Genomic DNA, 19,188 nt, shown 5'->3' with positions numbered 1-19,188 from the left:
GGGCGGGGCGGGGGGCGGCTTCGGCGCCGCGGCCCGTACCGGCGGGCGCCGGTCACGTGGCCGGCCGGAAGTGACGTGGGCGGCGGGGCGGTGCCATAGGGCAGTGCGGGGATCGCTGAGGACCAGGCGGTGTCATGGCCGAGCCGGGCGCGGTCGCCGTGAGTCGGGGGCTCGCGGGGGGCTGGGGCCGGGACCGGGACCGGGACCGGGGTGGGGGAGGCCGGCGGGCAGCTGCGGGATCGGCGGAGCAGCGGGCGGGCGCTGACCCGGTTGTTGCCGCAGGGCGAGAACGGCGTGGGCGGCAGAGCGATCCGCGTGGGCACTCGTCGGAGCCAGGTAGGCAGCGCCGGGGCCGGAGCGGGCTGCCGTCCCCAGCGCCCGCGGCGGGGCGGGGAGCCGGCGGGGACGCCGCGCGGCGCTGCCTGGGAGCCGGGGCGTTCGTCCCGGCGGTTCCGCGTCCCGGGAGCCACGTTCGAGTCACGAAGGAGTCGGCGAGCGCCGAAGCGGGGGAGGGAGCCTGGCACCGCAGGTGCTGCTGGCTCTCCTCCTTCCAGGCGGCAGAGGAGAGCGGAGCTCCCTCCGGGAGAGCCCACTGCGAGGGTGCGTTCGCGCGTTCTGGCTCCTTTCTTGGGCTCCTAGAAGGAGTTCGGAAAACACTTTCTATGGGGTCCGGGCGACGGTCGGCTCGGAAGGGCGCTGCCTTTGCGCGGGGGCGGAGGATGAGGGCGCGAGTGCCCTCCGGGACAACCGGGATCTTGCTGCCGACCTTTTGCCTTGCAAGGCTTGTGCAGCTCTTGTAGGAAGGCGGGAAAAACCCCCACGTCCCATCTAAAAAGCCCCAGCGGGTAACGGCTTCAGCCCCCACAAAGGACAGGCAAGGGACGTGGAGAGATACAGCGGGTATCTCTTGCCAGCTGCTTGCAGCAGGGAGGAGCAAACTCGCAAAGGGAGATAGGTAACGTCCTTCAGCCTTTGTTCGGAGATAATCTTTTTCATTCTGGTAGCAGGCTCTAGGAAGGGTTCTATACTTTTAAGAAAGCATTTCGCTTAGCGTCAGGGTAAGGGACCTACCCGTGCATGCATCCTACCTCTTTTTTCTAACCTGAGGCTCTTGTGACGCTTTACCAAGGGAAGCAGCTACTTATGCTCGTTTTACATGTAGGGAAACTGCAGTCCTGAGAATAAAGTTAATTGCCCCAGGCTACACAGCTCATCAGTGGGAGAAAAGCTGAAACTCACCCGCTGATGCTTGAGTCTGCTGCCGCTTGTGTGCGTGGAATGATTCTCTGCTAGTGTAATTCTGTTTTTATTTTACTTGCTTCTGCTGTTCTTATGCAATGTTCTTCCTGAACTTCACTCCTTTAAGATCTGTTGCCTGCTGTGTGTGCAGACCTGAGCTGTTACCTTCCCCCCCCCCCCCCCCCGTAGAAGCTCTAAATAGAACTCTGATCTTACAGAGGGTAACTCACTCATACTTGCCAGTAACTATAGATTTTCCCAGTAGCACGGTGAAATCCCACCAGCCTCTCCCAAAACTTTCAGTATTGCTAAAATTTGTACTCTTAGAAAAAGCAGAGGGTACCCAGCATGTAGTGTGACTTGTTCTTTGGTCACTGAGCAACAGGAGGGTGGTTTTGCTTACCTTTCTGCCCACCTGCCGATGAGCAGGTATCTTCCATCAGTCATGTTCCACAGAGGTCAAACTGGGTGGCTCAAAGTTAGGTAGGTAAATGCTGTCTATGAATAAAGGTGCTAAGGTGGTTTAGAGAAATGGAATTTCTGACTGGGGGACAGCTAATGATCTTAATAACAAAGCTGGAAGCGGAGTGTGCGAATCCTGATGTGTAGGCTTCTGCTCTAGTCGCTCTTCCTAACTCTGTAAATTCTTTGCTTTGCCTTGTCAGTGCTTGGATCGCAATGGCATGGGACAGGGGGCGATGTTATTCTGCCGCTTAGTTGATAAAATAAGTTCTTCAGTGAAACGTTCTGGTCGTGATATGAGTTCACATGGTTCAAGGAGCTGGTACAGATGAGCGATTTTACTTGGAGCTACTTATTTCTAATGCGTTTTATTTAGAGAATGTAGCGGTCACACGTGCCCGACTGTTGAAGAAACTCTCTAGCTACTGTATGGACGACATGCTCTTTGTTTAGGGCTTTGCTTTCTGCTTCGTTGCAGCTGGCCCGGATTCAGACCGACAGCGTAGTCGAGATGCTCCGTGAGCTATACCCCAATCTCCGTTTTGAGATAGGTAAGTTCTTTGGATGCTGCCCTGGGGTGGGTGGCAGCAGGAGCCAGCTGCTTATCTCTGTGTGCAAGAGGTGTGTGTAGCGTGCTGTCACGAGGAGGAGCGTTCGACCCTGCTTATCTAAGACTGCCATCTGAAATCAGTCAGGTTGTGTGGCTGAGCAACTGCTGCTGGTTTCTTTCAGGGGACAAAGATGGATTTCATAAGCTCTTGATGACTGAAGCTCTGAGTGGGTCATGCGGACGGCATTATGTTGCTCCATACCAGAGCCTAATATCGCTCTGGCTGCACCCCACTGTGCATTAGGGACCTTTTCCTGTATGGGGCTTGAGGTGTTCAGCAGGAATAATGGGAGCCCAGCCTGAAGAGAACTGCTGAGTACCTGTGTACTGGCACTCCAGAGAAAGACCGTGGCCGTTTCCATCGGGTCAGCTCTTCCAAAAACCTGCCCTGTTTTCCCTCGCTCCGTTTTTGAGAACAGTGAGGGAGGTCTCAATTTCACTTGTGTCTCTAGAGTCCCTTCTAGAGACAAGTGAGCTGCTCTTACAGCCATCCTGAGTCTGTGTTCACACAGTAGCCTGTGGCTCTGTACTGCTCGTTACGTGTCAAGTAGATGTTTCCAGTCTAGGCCTAGGTGCTCTGAGCAAGCCTTACGTTTACATGTGCTCTCTCTCTCTGAGCAGTTGCCATGTCAACGACTGGAGACAAGATCTTGGACACAGCGCTTTCCAAGGTAAAGGATCTCATCTTCCTCTACATGAGAAGTAACTGTATTTGATGATATATTTGCAGATGTTTCTTGTGTGATTCGTGTTCCTCCATTTATGTGTAGATCGGGGAGAAGAGCCTCTTCACCAAAGAGCTGGAAAATGCACTTGAAAGAAATGAGTAAGAGCTCATTGCTTCTCTTCCTCCTCTGGCATTTGTGGTGCTCTTTGGACATCTTTTGGCTTGCTGCATATGTGATCTAGTTTCCTTCTGTTCTGGTACCTCTCTGGCTAAGAAAGAAAACCTCCGATAAATCATTGTCTTTTTCCCCTCTCTACCCTGGGCTTAGGCCACGTATTTTGAAGTGGAGTGGTTGTGTCGCTTGTTCTGCCCCAGTTAGGCGTTTTTTCTCCTGTGATTTCAGTGTTATGTGTACATCAGAGAGGATGCAATTTAAACTAATTCCTGCTTACAAGTATGTTCTTTTAAAAATACTTTGCTTAGTGGTGTTAACATATTGCACAACGTATTTAGTGTTATCATGTTAACATTTCTTAGTGTATTTGCATGCTAAATATGCAGGAGAATTGGGCATGGGCAAGTTGTGCTGCTTTCTGGGTAACTTCTTTCTGCAGAAAAACTTGGTTCAGTCTCCTGCTGGAACAGAGAGAGATTAGTACTTTTTTTTTTTTTGGTATTTTTTTCTTTTTCAGTATTCTGAGGAAGGTTTCAGTGGTGCCTATGCCTTAGTGAAAGTGGGCTTAAAACCAAAGATATTCTCTGCATTTCTGACCTGTAGGCACATGATACTGCATTTCCAAGTCAAGTTGGTGAAAAAATACTGGAGACCCAGGCATTTCCAGTGATGTTCATTTGCCTTGTAACAAAGCAGATAGCTTTTACTTTGGCTAGCTATTACTTTCAGTTTGAAGCGTAACAGCTGCATATCGGTATGATGAGTGTCTCTGTGTTAACATCTCCGGTGTCTCATTCAACCTGTCTTGCATTGCTGCTGGGAGGAAGGCATTGTCTTAATTTTACAGGTGGGAAAAGAGAGCAAGAAAGGGGAAGTGGCTTTTCTGCAGTAACACTAGAATTCCATAGTAATTCCAGCTATAAAATCTGGAAATTCCTCCCTTTTCTCCAAATTAATTACCAGGGTGGATTCACGCTTCTTTGAGCCTCTAAGCTCAGCCACCTGTTCAGTGACTACTGTCCTTTCATTTTCAGAGTTGACCTTGTGGTGCACTCCTTGAAGGACCTGCCAACTTCTCTTCCTCCTGGCTTTACCATCGGTGCCGTCTGCAAGTAAGTGTGAACGTGGGGCTTGATTCTCTGAGGGACTTGCATTTTACAGAGGTGGTAGTGGTAGGAAAGCAAAGGCAGCTTAGGTCCTTTGAGATGTTCAAAGTTGGACCGCCCTCTGATGAATCTCTGGAACAGCGGAAACACTACAGCTGTCCTAGTGCACCATAGCCACCAGGTTTGCTGGAAATTCTTGCTATTACAATGATGATGGGTATTTTGGAGCCAGAGGGGGTTCCTCTGGGGACCAATAGCAGAACTGATAAGCTTAAACGATGTGTCAGCCATTCTGCACTTGCATTATTTTGCAGAAGGGAAAATCCACTTGATGCTGTTGTCTTTCATCCCAAAAACTGTGGGAAAACTCTGAGCCTCCTTCCTGAAAAGAGGTGAGTGGGGAGAGGAAGGGGAAGACAGGTGTAAAAATGGAAGGGAGGAGTTGGTTAATGCTTCCCGGCAGCAAGTCAGTGAGCTCCTCGCTTTATCCTGTAGTGGTTTTATGCTGCCTTCCATTAGCTTTGCATAGACTTTACGCCAAAGCCGCTCACTGAAAAGAGCAACTCTGTCTTGTGGGAGTGCCATGCGCCGAGTGAGGCTGGATCTCTCAAGCCACCCTTGAGTTGCAATGTTTACTCATTAGAACCCTCCCTTGTCACAGTCTCCAGGGTGAATTCCTGCTCCTCTGTATTGTGCTTACTGCGGGGGAACGCATATGATGCAGACAGTGTGTCCGGCGCAGTATTTTAGCTTGCGTTCGCCTGAACTGTGCTCCTGTTCTCACCCAGCCAGTTCCAATTTTTTCACTGTTTCTTTGACATCACTTGCTTATGGTTCTGCTGAGACCATGAGCGGTTTCTCAGTTTTGAATTACCTGCCTTTTCATAGAGGCTATTGGAGTCTTTTGTCTGAGTCAGCTGAGTGAAATGACTCAGATTAAGGTAACTATTAGAAAGACTTTTTTTGGATCTATGTTAAACTAAAAGAAACAAAGTAGCTGTGACACAAATGTAGACTCATGGTTCTGCGCATCTGGATAGCGAGAAAATCACGTCTGGTTGAGGTTCCAGGGTACCAAGAAAAGTCAATGGGATACATCTCTAGAAAGGAATTGCTTACTGCCTAGACTGGCTGTTTTCTGTGGTTTCCAGTTATGCACTGTTTCCAAAGGTTCTCCTCCCACAGCCTTTTTATCACTGAAGAAGTGCCTCCATTTTAGTAACTTCAGTTGTCTGGCTATTCTAGTTCAGTTTGGGGCAGCCGAGTCTTTTTTCTGTGACAAGTGGAGTGGTCTTTAAATGAGGTTTCATCAGTCCTTGACGGTGGCTACGGGCTGTCCTCCAGAAGCATCTCCTGCAAATGGGTTTCTTGGAAGCAGCTTGCCTGCATCTAGCTTCAGACAGGCTTTATGCTAAACCTCAAAGAGTGGTTTTCTTTCTTGTAATGAGATATAAATCATTGGCAGGTTCTTGGATCTTCATTTCGATTAAAAAATAAAAATAAAGTCATCATTTGTTTCTTGGAAAGTTCTGACGTGTCTCTGACTGGAGATAAGTGTAGGAGTATTCTGGATTTCATTGATTTTCTTTTCCCCACAGTGTGGTTGGAACCAGCTCACTTCGGAGAGCAGCCCAGCTAAAAAAGAAGTTCCCTCAGTTAGAATTCAGGGATATTGTATCCTTTCCTGGCAAAACGTGAGAGCTGGCTAAAAAGCTGCAAACGGGAAAATACAACTTAATGCCAGCTAGGTTCAAGGCTGATTTATACCACCTGACCTACAAGAACAAACTGCTTCCTCAAAGGCTGCCTGCCACCAGCCTGTTCTGAGGGGGGGTGTATAGCATACCGTAGCCTGTTCTGTCTTCTACTTTCTCGCGAGGCTGCGAAGGGGCCGGCCTTAATCTAGCTGAGATTCAGGATGTAGATGAATTTGGTGTTCAGGAATGTTCGGCAAACTGCTTGATGAGTGCCTGCCATGTGTTTGTCGCAGCGGCGTGGCCAAATGCCGACTGGTTCCCGATACCCCAGATGTGATTTGGGCTGCTGAACTAGTGATACATGGCACTGTTCCTCCAGCCCTAGTAACGTAGTTCTTTGCTGTGCAAAAGGAGTTGGTGTTGGGTGTTCATAATGTACTTAAATGACATGCATGTCTTTTGAGAGACCATTCTTGAGTTAATATTCCATAATGCTCGGCAAAATTCTATTTCAAGGAACAATTGTCTGTATTTAATACTTCTTTCAGGACGGTACTCTCTCATTTGAGGCTGTTGGATATTGTGCATTCTGTAAGCACGCTTAGGTGAATGTTAAGTGGTCACAGGACTGTTTGCCCGCTGTTTCTATGCTTGCTTAATGACTGCTACAGAGAGGGAATTTAAATACCCGCTTGAAGAAGCTAGATGAGAAGGAAGACTTCAGTGCCATCATCCTGGCTGCTGCCGGGCTGAAGAGGATGGGCTGGGAGAACCGCATTGGCCAGGTGAGGAGCCGCAAAGCAGAAAGTACCATTCTCTGCTGCACCGTTGATGACTTGCCTGTCAGACCTCATCCTGTCAAGGATGAGCGTGTGGTCTGCTGAGTCTGTTGCCATATTAGCGTGTGATTGGATGCGCTTCAGGGAAGATGCTTTTTTTGGGGCTTGGTGGTTTTTGTTTTCTTTATAGGGAAATTTCTACTGTCAGCTTTCTGTGGTGCAGTAACAGCAGGTTGTAATCCGATTGTCTCCCAGCACTTCACAATACTTGTGTCTAGTGATGCAGCAGTGTGCGTGACTGAGATTTTTCTGATCAGCTAATTCACAAAGTGTCAGGGTCCAGGTGAAGGAAGGTGCATTATCTCACTTGAGGGGTGGAAACACTGAGGCACGGGCAGGGGGAGGCGATATTTCTTTGGTCAGGCACAAAATCGATTTACGTTAGAGACGAGCGTAGAATTTGGCTCTTGCTTCCTATATTCTGAACGGTGCAACTTGAGTTAACTCTGACTTTACTTTCTTCCAGCTCCTAAGCCCCGAAGTTTGTCTGTATGCCGTCGGACAGGTACATTACAACTTTTATATCTTCAGCCGTACCGGTTATTGAATGCCAGCAGCAGTACAATGTGTCGAGGGTGGTTAATTGTGCCAGATACTTCTTGTGTATCAGTTGCCAAAGAACTACTACATCAATCTCTTCTGTTGGCCGTTACGCTGTTTTAGGCTCAGCTTGCGGGAAGAATGGTAGTCAGCTCTGTTACCTGGTGGTGTGGGGGCTGATTGCCATCAGCAATGGAAAAACAGTAAACGGTAAAGGTAGCGTGTGGCACAACTACACTGGGGCGACGTGGCAGATACGGGGCAGGCTCTGGCAGGGTCAGCACTGCGCTGTACCGGGATAATTGTGCGGAGCCACCGCAGGATCTTCGCCCTGTGACGCTCCCTCCTCCTCTCTTACACACGGTGTCGGTGTCGTAACTCCCCTAGGGTGGAGCTGAAGGGCCTGCCTTGGAGCACGTTCATAGCATGCTCGTTTCTAGGCAGGCAAACCATTCCAGCCCATGCGGGTCGTGTGGCTGAGTTTACACAGCGTTGCACAGTGGGTATCAAACGTGCTAAACCTGAGCTGCCTATGCATTAGTGAGTGCAAGTGACACATCCACAAATTCAGCCTGAAATAGTGATTTTGATCGTGTGTTTGTCAGGTACTGTGCAGTTTGGTTCCCCCCCACCCCCTTCTTTTTCCCAATCTTGTTTCCAGTTTAGGAAAGAACTGTTTTGTCACCGTTACTCATTTAGCACTCAATCTTTATCTTGAGAAAAGCTTGGAAAGCTTGGATTTATCCAGCCTTCTCGTTACGAAGGGATGTTGGGGTGGGTGTTTCTATATACGCAGTCATAACTGAGCTAGATTCTAGAATGGTTTGAGGTGACAGCGTGATCTTGAACGCTTGGCTGAAGTAAGTTCTGATCTTCCCTTTACCGCAGCTGCTATAGGATGTCTTTGCAACCAGTCGATTGTTTTGTAATACATTTCTGTAGCCTTCCAAACGTCGCTCTCTTAGTGTGAAAGGCATCCAAGCCTCCCAGTTCTGTTTCGTAACCGATGCTGAGTGCACACTTGAGTGTATGAAGTTGAGGAATTGTGGTCATGATGATGATGATGCTGCATTTCTTTTTCTTCTTCTTCCTATAGGGTGCCTTAGCAGTGGAAGTTCGTGCCAAAGACCAAGAGATACTGAATATGGTATCTGCTCTGCACGATGCAGACACCGTGTTATGCTGCATTGCTGAGAGAGCCTTTATGAAACGTTTGGTAGGTGTGGCATCCTTGCTCTTCTGCCTGCAGCAGTAAATACTGCTCTGATAGTTGACCGGGCACTGTAGTATGGGAAATCCGTTACGCTTTCCTAAAATTGCGAAGTAGAGATTACTTCTGAATCGAGAAGGGCCTGAAGAGCAATAGGTGGGGTTGTGTGCAGCCTAAACTTTTCAGAGGCCTCTGCTTTGAATGTGTTGGGTAGGAGCCTTGGTGTTGGCTGCTTTCTGTTTTAGGAGGGTGGATGTAGCGTCCCTGTCGCCGTCAACACGATGCTGAAAGATGGCCAGGTGAGGAGTACTTTGTATTTATCTGGGATTATTTCTGAAAACTTATTCCTGTGTGTGCGTGTTCCCTGATCCTTCCTGGAAGGTAACTCCAGCAGATACCTTTATAGCCAATTAGGGCAGATAGGCTCCTGACTCGAGCCTTCCAGGTTTGTGTCCAAGACAGGGGTACAAGAATGGGTCTGGCTACTGAAGCTCAGTCTTATATAGAAAATGCCCTTACGATAAGTACCCGTGTGTGTGTGTGTCCTTCTTTAAAGGTAGCCTTGCCCTGAGGTCTGAAAGTCTGAGCGCAGAAAATCAGTGTTTTTACACGATGGAGTGTGATTAAGAATGTGGGAAGTTAGAAAAAAGTTCAACTTTCTCCTTGGGAAGTTGCATCTTCCCTAAGAGGAATTTCTTTTCTTATAGTTGTATTGTACCGCTATTCTTGCTGATCCCTCTGCATTCCAAAAGCGTTCCCCTCCAGACTTAGCTTCAGATGTTGCTTTTTTTAAAAAGGGGTAGTTAGCTTTCTGTTTGTTTGTTAATGCAGTATTAATCCCATCTGTCTGTCTGTCTTTCCAAGTTGTATTTGACGGGAGCAGTCTACAGTCTGGATGGATCTGATAGCCTGAAGGAGACCATGCAGACCAGTGTCAATTATCCCCAAAGGGTATGTGAACCCCCATGGCTTCAAAATCCAAACCTGAGGCTGAATAACAAAACTAGGCCTTTTGAAACGTATTACTTTTGGTGTGGTTCCTTAGAAACTGTAACAGTGCACTGTTCCTGAGGCTCCTCGGACCACAGATTTTGCCCTGTTTCACAGGTGGCTGAAACTATTCAGCACCTGCTCCTTCCCGCTGCCTCACATTGAGGTGTTTATATTTGCAGAATGAAGATGGACCAAATGATGACGTGCAGCACGTTGGCATCACAGCCAAGAATGTCCCTGGTCAGGCCCAGGAAGCTGCGGAGAACCTTGGTGTTGAACTAGCTAGTTTACTTCTGAGTAAGGGAGCTAAGCATATCCTTAGCGTGGCAAGGCAGCTCAACGACGCCCGCTAAACCTGTGGTGTGGTCAGCACGATCGCTGCGAGTCTTTGCAGCTATGCTATTGTCCTCCTTTGGAGGAAGGGGTTTATTTAAATGTTCACACTGGTCTTTGATGCTTGGGCACAAAAACTTGAAATACTAAGTTAACTGAGTCGCATATGCCATTGAGGGTTTGCATCCCTCTCTGCATTTCTCTAAACTGCAGTGTCTCTATGAAGTTCTTTGAACAATTTTTGTCATTAGGAAGGTAAAAAAAAAAAATTAAAAACCCAATCTGTAAGTGCTCTATTCCATTTAGGAACAAGGCACTCATTACAGATTAGAAGCAGAGACTCGGCTGTGACGGTACTGAAGCGCTGTACTGTGCTGACAGTACTGATATACTTTCAGGAGTCATCAGTATTGTTCACTCAGCAGAACGCTGAAGACTGCTATTTAGGTTCCTAATAGTAAAGTAGCACAGGTGCCGTAGGTCTCAGTTAAGGTAAGAAATTAACTCTGCAGTTACCGGATGCAAATTTGTCACGGGGCCAGTAGTAAATGAGGAAGGAAGCAAACGGCCACTCATTTCCACTCCCGGGACAGGCCTTCATCTATGTTAACCTGTCGCCGGGAAGCCCAGGTGTGGGCTGCCGAGTCTTTCTGTGTAACCGCCAGCCCCCTCCTCTCACGGGCTCCTTGCACCCGGTACTGCGTTGCATCCTCTCCGTGGGACTCCTGCGTTACCGTGCCTCGTAGAAACACCGAAACGGCACCGTCCCGGGGTCCCGTTGTGGGCAGGAAGCATCGTTTATTCTCTATGCAACGTCCCCTGACCGCAGCGGGCGGCGAATACAGTCGATGAGACGCACCCCGGTGTCTGTGTCCGTCCTTGCGGCGCCGCCCCTCGGCCCGGCCCGGCCCGGCCCGGCCCTTCCCGCCGTCGCCGCGCGCTCCCGGGCCTGCAGCGCCGCCCAGCGGCCGGGCCCCGGCGCGGGACAGAGACGCGGCCCCTCTTTACCGCCCCCCACCCCCCCCCCCACCAGTGAATCGCAGCTCTCCCGGTGAGCGATGGGGGTGGCCCTGAAAAGGGCCTTTGTGTGGCGCGGGGGGCGCCCGCCCGCCCGCCCGCCCTAGTACTCCTGCGACTGCTGCCCGCCGCCCTTCTTGCCGGCCTTGGTGGGGCCCGCGCCGCCGCCCGTCTTCTTGGGCAGCAGCACGGCCTGGATGTTGGGTAGGACGCCGCCCTGCGCGATGGTGACGCCGCCCAGCAGCTTGTTGAGCTCCTCGTCGTTGCGCACCGCCAGCTGCAGGTGCCGCGGGATGATCCGCGTCTTCTTGTTGTCGCGCGCCGCGTTGCCCGCCAGCTCCAGGATCTCGGCCGTCAGGTACTCCAGCACGGCCGCCAGGTACACGGGCGCGCCGGCCCCCACCCGCTCCGCGTAGTGCCCGCGCCGCAGCAGCCGGTGAACGCGCCCGACCGGGAACTGCAGCCCAGCCCGGGACGAGCGAGACTTGGCCTTAGCCCGGGCCTTACCGCCGCTCTTGCCACGGCCAGACATGGCGCCCCGCTACGCTGTGGCCACCGCCGTCTCCCTGCCAGCGCTCTGCGGCGAAGTGAGGCGGAAGGCCCCGCACGCAGCCTTTTTATAACCTTCCGCCAAGTAGGGCCCGGCCCATTGGACGGCGTCGGCGCGCCTCGCTATTGGTGCGCCTGGCGGAAGAAGCTTCCGGCTGACTGGTCGCCTGCGCCGCGCCACCGCGCTTGCCCCGAGTCTATTGGCGACGGAGACCGCCAATAAGAAGGGAAGGCGCCAAATTCATACCGCGCTCAGGCGGTTGGTGCGCGCCGCCGCCGGGGGCGGGGCGTGGGGTGTGGGGGTTGTGTGTGAGGGGAGTGCGGTGAGGGGGCGCCGCCGCCGCCGCCTCTCGGGCCGCCCCCGCTGGCCCCCGCAGCAGCGCTTGCCCTGCGGCGGGCTCGCCTGCCCGGCGGGGAGCTGCGGCCGCTGTGCTGGCAGCGGAGGGCCCGGGCACGCCGCTGCCGGGGCCTCTGCCAGCGGCGCTCGGGACGAGCCGGCTGTTGGTGCTTCCCGTCCACCGTGGGCAGCCAGAGCACCGACCGCAGGAGCGGTGGTCCTGACAGCAGGTGGTGACGCTAAGATGGGTTCTGTGTAAGGAGCTCTGACTGCATCACGTCCCAGGTTATGTGAGTAAGGGCTGGTCCCGGTAACCCAAAGGGATGGAGGAGTGACAATAGCTGGGGCGCTCTGATGACCGAACCGGCGTGATGCCACCCTACCTGGACTGCTCACGGAGCTTTCTGAGGAGTGGGGCTGAGCGGGATCCCCGAGGACTGAGGGGGATCCCCGTCCGTAGGGGTATTGGGCTTACAGTGGCATATGGGGGAAGAGCCTTCGGGGCTGTGTAGAACCTACTGTGCGATCCTTTTTAGGGGACTGTGGGAATGTGTGAGATGATGTAGTATGGGTTGTTTAAGGGAAGCACCAAAGGCAGGGAAGGAGTCCAAGTGGACTGGGAGGAAAAAATGTGAGAACAGGGAAAGACAAGCAGGGTGAAGAAGGGGGTCGGGTGTAAACATACTGCTGATTGGTAGCCTTTTTAATCTCTGCAGTCCATCCTGTCTTGCTAAATACCATTTCTACTTTTTTTTTCAGGGTGAGGGGACTATCTACCCTGGGTGTGTAGTACGTCTGGAGGTCTAAGCACCAGCAACTGGCATAAGGCCACAGGTCAAAGGGACCAGTACGTATGCAGAACCAGCAAACGGGAACACTGGAGCGTGTGTGGTGGGGGGCCTGGGCTAGGGTGGAATGCCGGTGTGTGTGATCACTAGCAAATGAGCCATGCTAACGAGCGAGTCAGGTAACGGGCTTTGGAGCCAGGCATCCGGGACCAGATATGGGAAGAGATTGGGGTCTGCAGGTTGCTTACTGGAGGTAGGTCTAAGCCAGTTTACTGGAGAAAATAGGCATGCGTCTGACAGTTAGCTACTGGAAGGCCTATGTCTGGATAAACCAGCAGACAGATTAAATTTTCTCTCTCCCTGTCTAGGTGAGATGATTTGACTAAGAACGAGTAGTACCGTGAACCTCGGGCGTTCGTATGCCCCGGTGCCAGGAAATCTGGTGGCTACTTACTGGATGGACCGAGTGTTTAAGGCCAGCTACTGAAGGGATTCATGTTTGTGTGCATGTACACGTATATGTTTATACTAATATACTCTGCTAGCAGACTTCCAAACTGATCAGCTGGCGAGGAGGAGGATTCAGCTCCTTGTCCTATTTACGTTTGAGTACTGTGTGGTGTCGCTGGACACGTGCATTTACTGCAAATACATTCCCAGCCTCACGACTTGCTGGACTCGGGTGCGTGGAGGGGTAGCAGCCTCACATCTATAAAGCTACTGCACTCGACAGCTTACAGCTTCATGTGTCTCAGCATCCCTGTCTTTGCTGTTGCTTTATTTCTCTTTCCACTCCCGTTAATTGCGTGCAATTAACCTGTTTTTCTGTCAGGTAGGTAGCAATTCTGTGGTTAACTATGGTGCCAGATACTGCTATATAAATAACAACTTGTATTTGAGGAAAATATAATTGCAGCCTGGAGGGTCTTAATTCCACACTAATCTAAGGCTTTTACTGATGTGCTCTTGTTATGCAAGGACACAGCAATCCTTGCTCTGCTAACCCGTTCCAGATGTGTCCTGTTCCATAAAGGAAGGCGGACAATAAAGGTGTTCAGAAATAAGCACCCTTCAGTGGGAATGTTCCCCGTAGCTGTGGAAGAGGAGGAACAGAAATCACCTGCCCACTAGCAGGGTAGAAAGCCATGGAGACGTATCGTGTGACCTAGTTTTGCTGTGAGTTAATATTCTTGAGGCAAAGCACTGAAGGGGAAAGGGTAGCATGAGTTCTTTTATTCTCAGAGCACTCTGAGTTTTGGGTTATAACATGTCACTCTATGTCCGTGGACCAAAGACAGGATTGGAGAAGGCAGAAGAGGATTCTGGTTTACTTGTTCTGCTATACAGTCTCACAGAAATTGAAGCTCCTGTTTTCTTTCTTGGGGAACAGTAACATACTTGTTAGACATATAGAGATTTCATCCTTCCCCCTTTCCTTAAGTGCTGTGAGGAAACATTTGGGTCATTTACTTCCCCTCTGAAAGGTATTCCCAGTAACGATGATGTCCAACTAGCAGTGAATCTTTTGTGTCAGCAGAATTGGACAACCTTCCGTGCACAAAAAAAATAGATGATTATGGTTCAAGATTGGCCCACGCAGAGTAGTTGCTTGCATTTTGACAGGTGTCCTGAGGTTCTTGGGGGAGCAAGATCAGTTGAATCATTTGGTCAGTGATTGGAGAGAACTGACAGGCAGGCACAACTTTTTCCCCTGCTCCCGACAGCCCAGTCAGACATCATAAAACAGTCGCACTAGTTGGTACCGGATTGAAAATGCAATCGCGCTGCCCAGGACCTAAGTAAAAATCAGACAGACAATGCAAACATTATAAATGCAGGCTGGCAGGTTCCTCCTTTCCAGATGGTTTTGCTACGCTTTCCAGCGTGCCCCGTTTCACTAAATATCAACACTTAGGCTACGTTTTTTAAGTATAGAAAGATGAAAGGTGGCAGTCTAGCCAACATTCTCAGCTCTTTCTCTGAGAATCGTTGCTATCCACAGGGGATTTCTGCGTGCGCCTGCACATGCGCCACATCAGTATGAGAACAAGCAGATGAGATGAATGCTTGGGAACAACTCTTTCCTTCTGAAGGAGCCTGTAACATAAACCCTGTGGTTTGTAATGGAAAATACCTTGTGTCAAAGCTGGAGTCTGGCATCCTTGGGAGAAGGTGCTGCCACGACTTCTCTGCTGTGACTGTGCTCGAGATCAAGTGGTATGTACTTCCCATCCTCTCCCACCCCCCAGTGTAGTGTGCCTAAGCCCTGTTTGGTCTCCAGGTTCATTTGTGGGACGTCCTTCCTTCTGAATGGGAATTTGGCTAAGTGTCTTCTTTTTTCTAATAAGAATCTCTTATCTTTGACCTGAATATGAAAAAAGAATTTTATTGCGGGCCTTTCCAAAAGTGGCGTTTCTGCTATGTTAGGCACAGGAGTTCGCGTGCTGAATAGAGGTAGTGGCAGTATCTTGTGCTCTAAGCTGCTTCAACGTGCTCCTGCACCCCGCTCAGATTCCAGATACCGCCAAGCGGCGTGCCACGCTTGTCCGCTGGGCGGAGATAACTCCAGAACCCTGTTATTTGGTAGGACTGAAAAACAAGAATGTGGAAAAAGGCTGTATTGGGTCAGAGTGATGAGGCATTCTGCTTTCCTAATGTTTTTCTAGCATCCGACAGTCCGGGCCTCAGAAATCGTCTCAAGCTAACCTAGGGACTTTGTATTCGTTACCTCTCAATGAACAGGGTGGAGGGAGGAATCTGTTTCCTCCTTGAGCCGTGTAAACCTCCGCTTCGCCTCAAGTTCCACAGCTCAATGCATCTTGTGTGAAGAGCGTGGTACTTCCCCCTTTCACCCTGAAATATGATCTTGAGACTGATTTGGATCTGTTTCTATTGCAGAGCACATCTTTCTACTGGAGGAACCATTTGTCTGACCTGAATGAGTAGCAACAGGAGAGTGAGATTTCGCTCGTGGGTGGGTCCGATCAGCTTTATAACGAAGTTAATAAGTGTCATATTATTGCACTCTGTGTATTCACCATCTTCATCCGTTCCACTCCTCACATCTACTACGTGCAAGATCTTGACCACCTGAGGAAAGAAAGATCGCACACTATTTCACCAGGTATGTTTGGTGCTCACTGGCTGGTTTTGATCAAGATCCTTTTTGCCGTACCATCTCTGCAGTCTGGCTCCTGCTTTTACTAAAAAGACTGGACAGGACAAGCTTATGATGGTCCGTGGACGCTGCTACGTGTCGTTATTCTGAAAGACTGATTACTAAGACAACCGAGTGACCACGAGGGATGGTGATGGACTAAGCAGAGTATTTTCTTATGGATGTGAGCCGGGAAATAACTTGTGAACCCAGTTGTCCTGCACTCCCTCCCATCCTGTTGGCTCTCCCATTTGACTGCTGCCCCAAAATGATCAGGGTTTTGAACATTTTCCAGGTATTACCTTCAGAATATTTGTTCCTAGGACAGAGAGGCTCTTCGTTTTGAATTTGGAGTAGCTCATCTCCAACTTCCCTGTACTAGGATTGAGCCTAAAAGAAATATTAAAATTTTTGTCCAGATAGAGCAAGGAGACAGAGAGATCCCTATGTAAGCAGACTGAGATCCCTACCTGAGTAGCTGAGAAAGAAATCCAGGGGTAGATAAAGCAGGAATAATCTGATACACCTAATAACAGCTACCAATACCTAGTCCCTGGGACTGGGCAGACTCGGGAGGATATTCCTCCTCCCCCCCGCCTCCCCCCAAATATGCATAAAGCTGTATAGTCTTAAAAATAAAATAGAAGAATCTAACAAACATCTGCAGAGGCAATTGCTTATATGGCATAGTGCCATAGAATGCCCCCTGCTATGAAATCTTAGCAGATCCTACTGCCACAGCATTAAAAGCAGCCTGTATCAATTTCTCTCAATCTCGTAGCTGAGAGAAATCATGTTCCATCATTGTTACAAATCACTCTTCTGTATCTGGGGGGTGGGGTGATCAGCAGAGTTAACTTCTTTGAGAAACCTCTACTCTGTGACTTGACCGTAGCTGGCGGAGCGAGCTGGCTAACTTTTAACTATAAGACTTACTTCGATGGCTTTTGAAAAGAGCACCTGCTGCCACCTTTCTCAGCTGGTGCTGGAGATAAAAGGTACAACCTGTGGTACTGTTATAGGTCACTCGGGTACATTACCTCGGCAGCCGGTGACGGGGACAAGGAATGACATGGAAGAGTTGAGGCAAGGAGTAGAGGAAGTTGAGCACTTGCGGGATGAAAAAAAGCAGCATTGTTTTGCTGAAGTGCCCCAAGATCCCCACCACGGCAAAGGTCATGCCAGCAAAGTAGCAGAAGGTGTCCCCAACAAACGCTCGAGACGGGTACCTGCAATCCACAGGGGCGAGAAACAAAGGTCTGTCACGATCACTGTTGCTGTGAAAAGGACTTTATCACCGCTGAATGTGTTCCCACATGGCAGGTTAGGGGCTAAGAGGGAACTGCAGCAGATCTACACGGTAAAAACAATTGCCGGTATTTATGCTAAGAACTGTGGGACTGGGACCCACCACCTGATTTGCAGAGAATACGAGACACATGGGGGAGCACATTCTGTGCATTTCGGTGAGGCGGCGTGACCGGAATTTTCTAATAAAAAGAAAAGCTACCGGTGCATCGATGCTACGTGCTCTTGGTTCCGGCAAGAAGCCTGTTTACACTCCAGCGTCCCATCTGCACATCGGTAAGTGGTTTTGTTTGTTTGAAAAAGGAGAAAGGAAAGGGAAAGGATGCTTCTGAAGAAGCTCGGAATGTCCATCCTCTTACCAGTTGTGGTAAAACAGCCCCAGCGTGGTAAAAAAAAAGGGAATCATGAAGTAGAGAGAAAAAATGTGATCATCTCGATAGTCCCCTGTAGAAGAAAGAAAAAAAAAAAAGACAGGACTGATCAATTTTTAGTAATACCAGATGTTGAAATCAAGGATTCTATCTCCCTTTGCTTTTTGCACCCACCAACATGTATGTTATCTTCCTTACCGTTTAACTCTACAATGTTGAATACGATAATGGAAGCTGCTATCACCAGAGACTGCCCTGCTTCAATTCCATTAATTCCAGCGAGAATGTTGATGGCGTTAGTGCAGAACACTGCTAGCATGCCCATGTACACGTAGTAGAGGATACCTGCGGGTCAGAGCAAGCCGAGCGCTTTAGTATTTGTAGGCGAAGCAGGCCCCGGTCCAATTTGCCAAAGCTCTAACCTCCTGCTTTGTACGACAATCCATTACCTAGCGATCTTGGTGAGTTTTGGTAGTGGTAGTTTAGTAATAAATCATTCCCTCTCCTGTGAGTCGGCCGTCGCGTGTACATGTACGTACAACACGGCGACCGCGGGAAATGGTCACGACACGGCGGAAGGCCGTAGCACTGTTTCTGCCTTTCGGTCACGCTGGTGCCGGCAGCTGAGTGTCGCGCGCACCTGGTGCTCGACCGTGCTGCCAGAACCCTGGAAAACGGAGCTGTGCCTATCTACGCAGGGCTGAATGCGTGCTGTGTTTCTGGATCTTCTGTCCAGCCTCATATTTAGAGGGTAGAGTTGCACCCTCTCACCGGTTACTTAAGCAAATCCTTTGTCTGTTCCCTCTGCAGCACTGAGTGCCGTCAGGCGACCCCTTCCACTGGCCGCTCGCTGCCTGGACGGTGGCTTCTGGCGAGTCGTAACTTACCCAGGTCCAAGTGCATCCCCAGCAGCACCCGGAAGGGCTTGGGCACGACGATGGTCGTGTTCCCAAAGTTGGTGAAGTAAACCATGAGCAGCGGGAGGGAAGCCATGGTAGGAAGAAGGAGCTTGTGGCGCCAGCGCAGGTTCAGGACGTCATCTGCAAAGCCCAGGAAGATCATGCAGCAGATGGCGAGGAGCGAACCGATGAGCTCCACGAACTGCAGGACAGAGAAGAGGTCACCGATTACCGGTGGTCGCTGCCTGCCAGTGCCCGGCGCGCTGCCAGCGCCAGGCAAGGCTCACCTCGTCGTGAGGAAAGGCCGCGCACTGCTCCTCCACGAAGCACGTCAGGAAGGGCACAGGGATGAAGCAGAAGAGGATGATCAGGAACACGGCCCCGCTGATCACGCCCTGCGCTTCGGGGCTGAAAGGAAGGTAAGGGGGGAGTCAGCCCTGCCGGGCCCGGGCCGGTCCGACCCGGCGGCGCCCGGTTCGGCGGGATGGTGCTACTCACACGGGCCGCCGCGAGGGCTTGTTGAGGTCCTCGCCGAAGAGCCGCGCGGCGAGGAAGTGGTCCTTGAAGGCCGGGATCAGCGTGAGCGTGGCCGCGAAGCCCAGCAGCGACCCGCCGAGGTTTATGAGCAGGGGCATGGCGGGCCAGGGCGCCATGGCCGCGGCGGGCGCTGCCCCCGCCAAGGGCACGGAGCGGGGCCGAGCGCCTCCCGCCGCCCGTTTCCAACCGACGCTAGAGGGGAGTCACCGGATGCGCGGACTGCCGCCAGCCTCTTGACCGCGGCGGCGCCATCTTTGGTGCTGGCATGAGCCGGCCGCCGGCGCGGGGCCGGGAGCGCTCTGGGCTGCGCGAAGAGCGGGCCCAAGCGCCGCCGCCCGGCCCGGGGCTCTGCTG

The 19,188-nt window shown here is 51.0% G+C and overlaps 3 protein-coding genes across 5 annotated transcripts; 1 reads left to right on the top strand and 2 right to left on the bottom strand.

Moving 5' to 3' along the window:
- The first annotated feature begins 41 nt into the window (after positions 1–41).
- HMBS (hydroxymethylbilane synthase) lies at positions 42–10,729 on the top strand. 2 transcript variants are annotated; one of them, XM_074894931.1, is made up of 14 exons: positions 42–158; positions 283–336; positions 2,180–2,252; positions 2,933–2,982; positions 3,082–3,137; positions 4,188–4,265; positions 4,574–4,651; positions 5,858–5,933; positions 6,628–6,741; positions 7,262–7,300; positions 8,432–8,551; positions 8,791–8,844; positions 9,410–9,496; positions 9,718–10,729. In XM_074894931.1, the coding sequence occupies exons 1-14, from the start codon at positions 135–137 to the stop codon at positions 9,889–9,891; spliced, it is 1,077 nt and encodes a 358-aa protein (XP_074751032.1). In that variant the 5' UTR covers positions 42–134; the 3' UTR covers positions 9,892–10,729. The 2 variants fall into 2 exon arrangements, with proteins under 2 accessions (XP_074751032.1, XP_074751033.1); XM_074894932.1 differs by lacking the exons at positions 42–158; positions 283–336 and adding an exon at positions 349–600.
- A 180-nt stretch (positions 10,730–10,909) lies between these two features.
- On the bottom strand, positions 10,910–11,697 carry H2AX (H2A.X variant histone). Its single transcript, XM_074894933.1, has one exon. It carries the CDS (start codon positions 11,418–11,420, stop codon positions 10,992–10,994), a length of 429 nt encoding a protein of 142 aa, XP_074751034.1. The 5' UTR covers positions 11,421–11,697; the 3' UTR covers positions 10,910–10,991.
- Positions 11,698–13,780: 2,083 nt separating this feature from the next.
- Positions 13,781–19,124, bottom strand: DPAGT1 (dolichyl-phosphate N-acetylglucosaminephosphotransferase 1). 2 transcript variants are annotated; one of them, XM_074851117.1, is made up of 9 exons: positions 18,796–19,124; positions 18,585–18,705; positions 18,286–18,499; positions 17,597–17,743; positions 17,387–17,471; positions 16,760–16,948; positions 16,022–16,109; positions 15,497–15,652; positions 13,781–14,357 (listed from the first exon to the last, which is right to left on the bottom strand). In XM_074851117.1, exons 1-9 carry the CDS (start codon positions 18,948–18,950, stop codon positions 14,292–14,294), a joined length of 1,221 nt encoding a protein of 406 aa, XP_074707218.1. In that variant the 5' UTR covers positions 18,951–19,124; the 3' UTR covers positions 13,781–14,291. The 2 variants fall into 2 exon arrangements, 1 of the variants encoding a protein (XP_074707218.1); XR_012626472.1 differs by lacking the exon at positions 13,781–14,357 and adding an exon at positions 14,365–15,151 and having other exon boundaries at positions 15,291–15,652.
- Between the last annotated feature and the right edge of the window lie 64 nt (positions 19,125–19,188).

The sequence above is a fragment of the Strix uralensis genome, chromosome 26 (genome assembly GCF_047716275.1).
Source record: "Strix uralensis isolate ZFMK-TIS-50842 chromosome 26, bStrUra1, whole genome shotgun sequence".
NCBI lineage: Eukaryota > Metazoa > Chordata > Aves > Strigiformes > Strigidae > Strix > Strix uralensis.
This window is presented reverse-complemented; position numbering and strand designations above follow the sequence as displayed.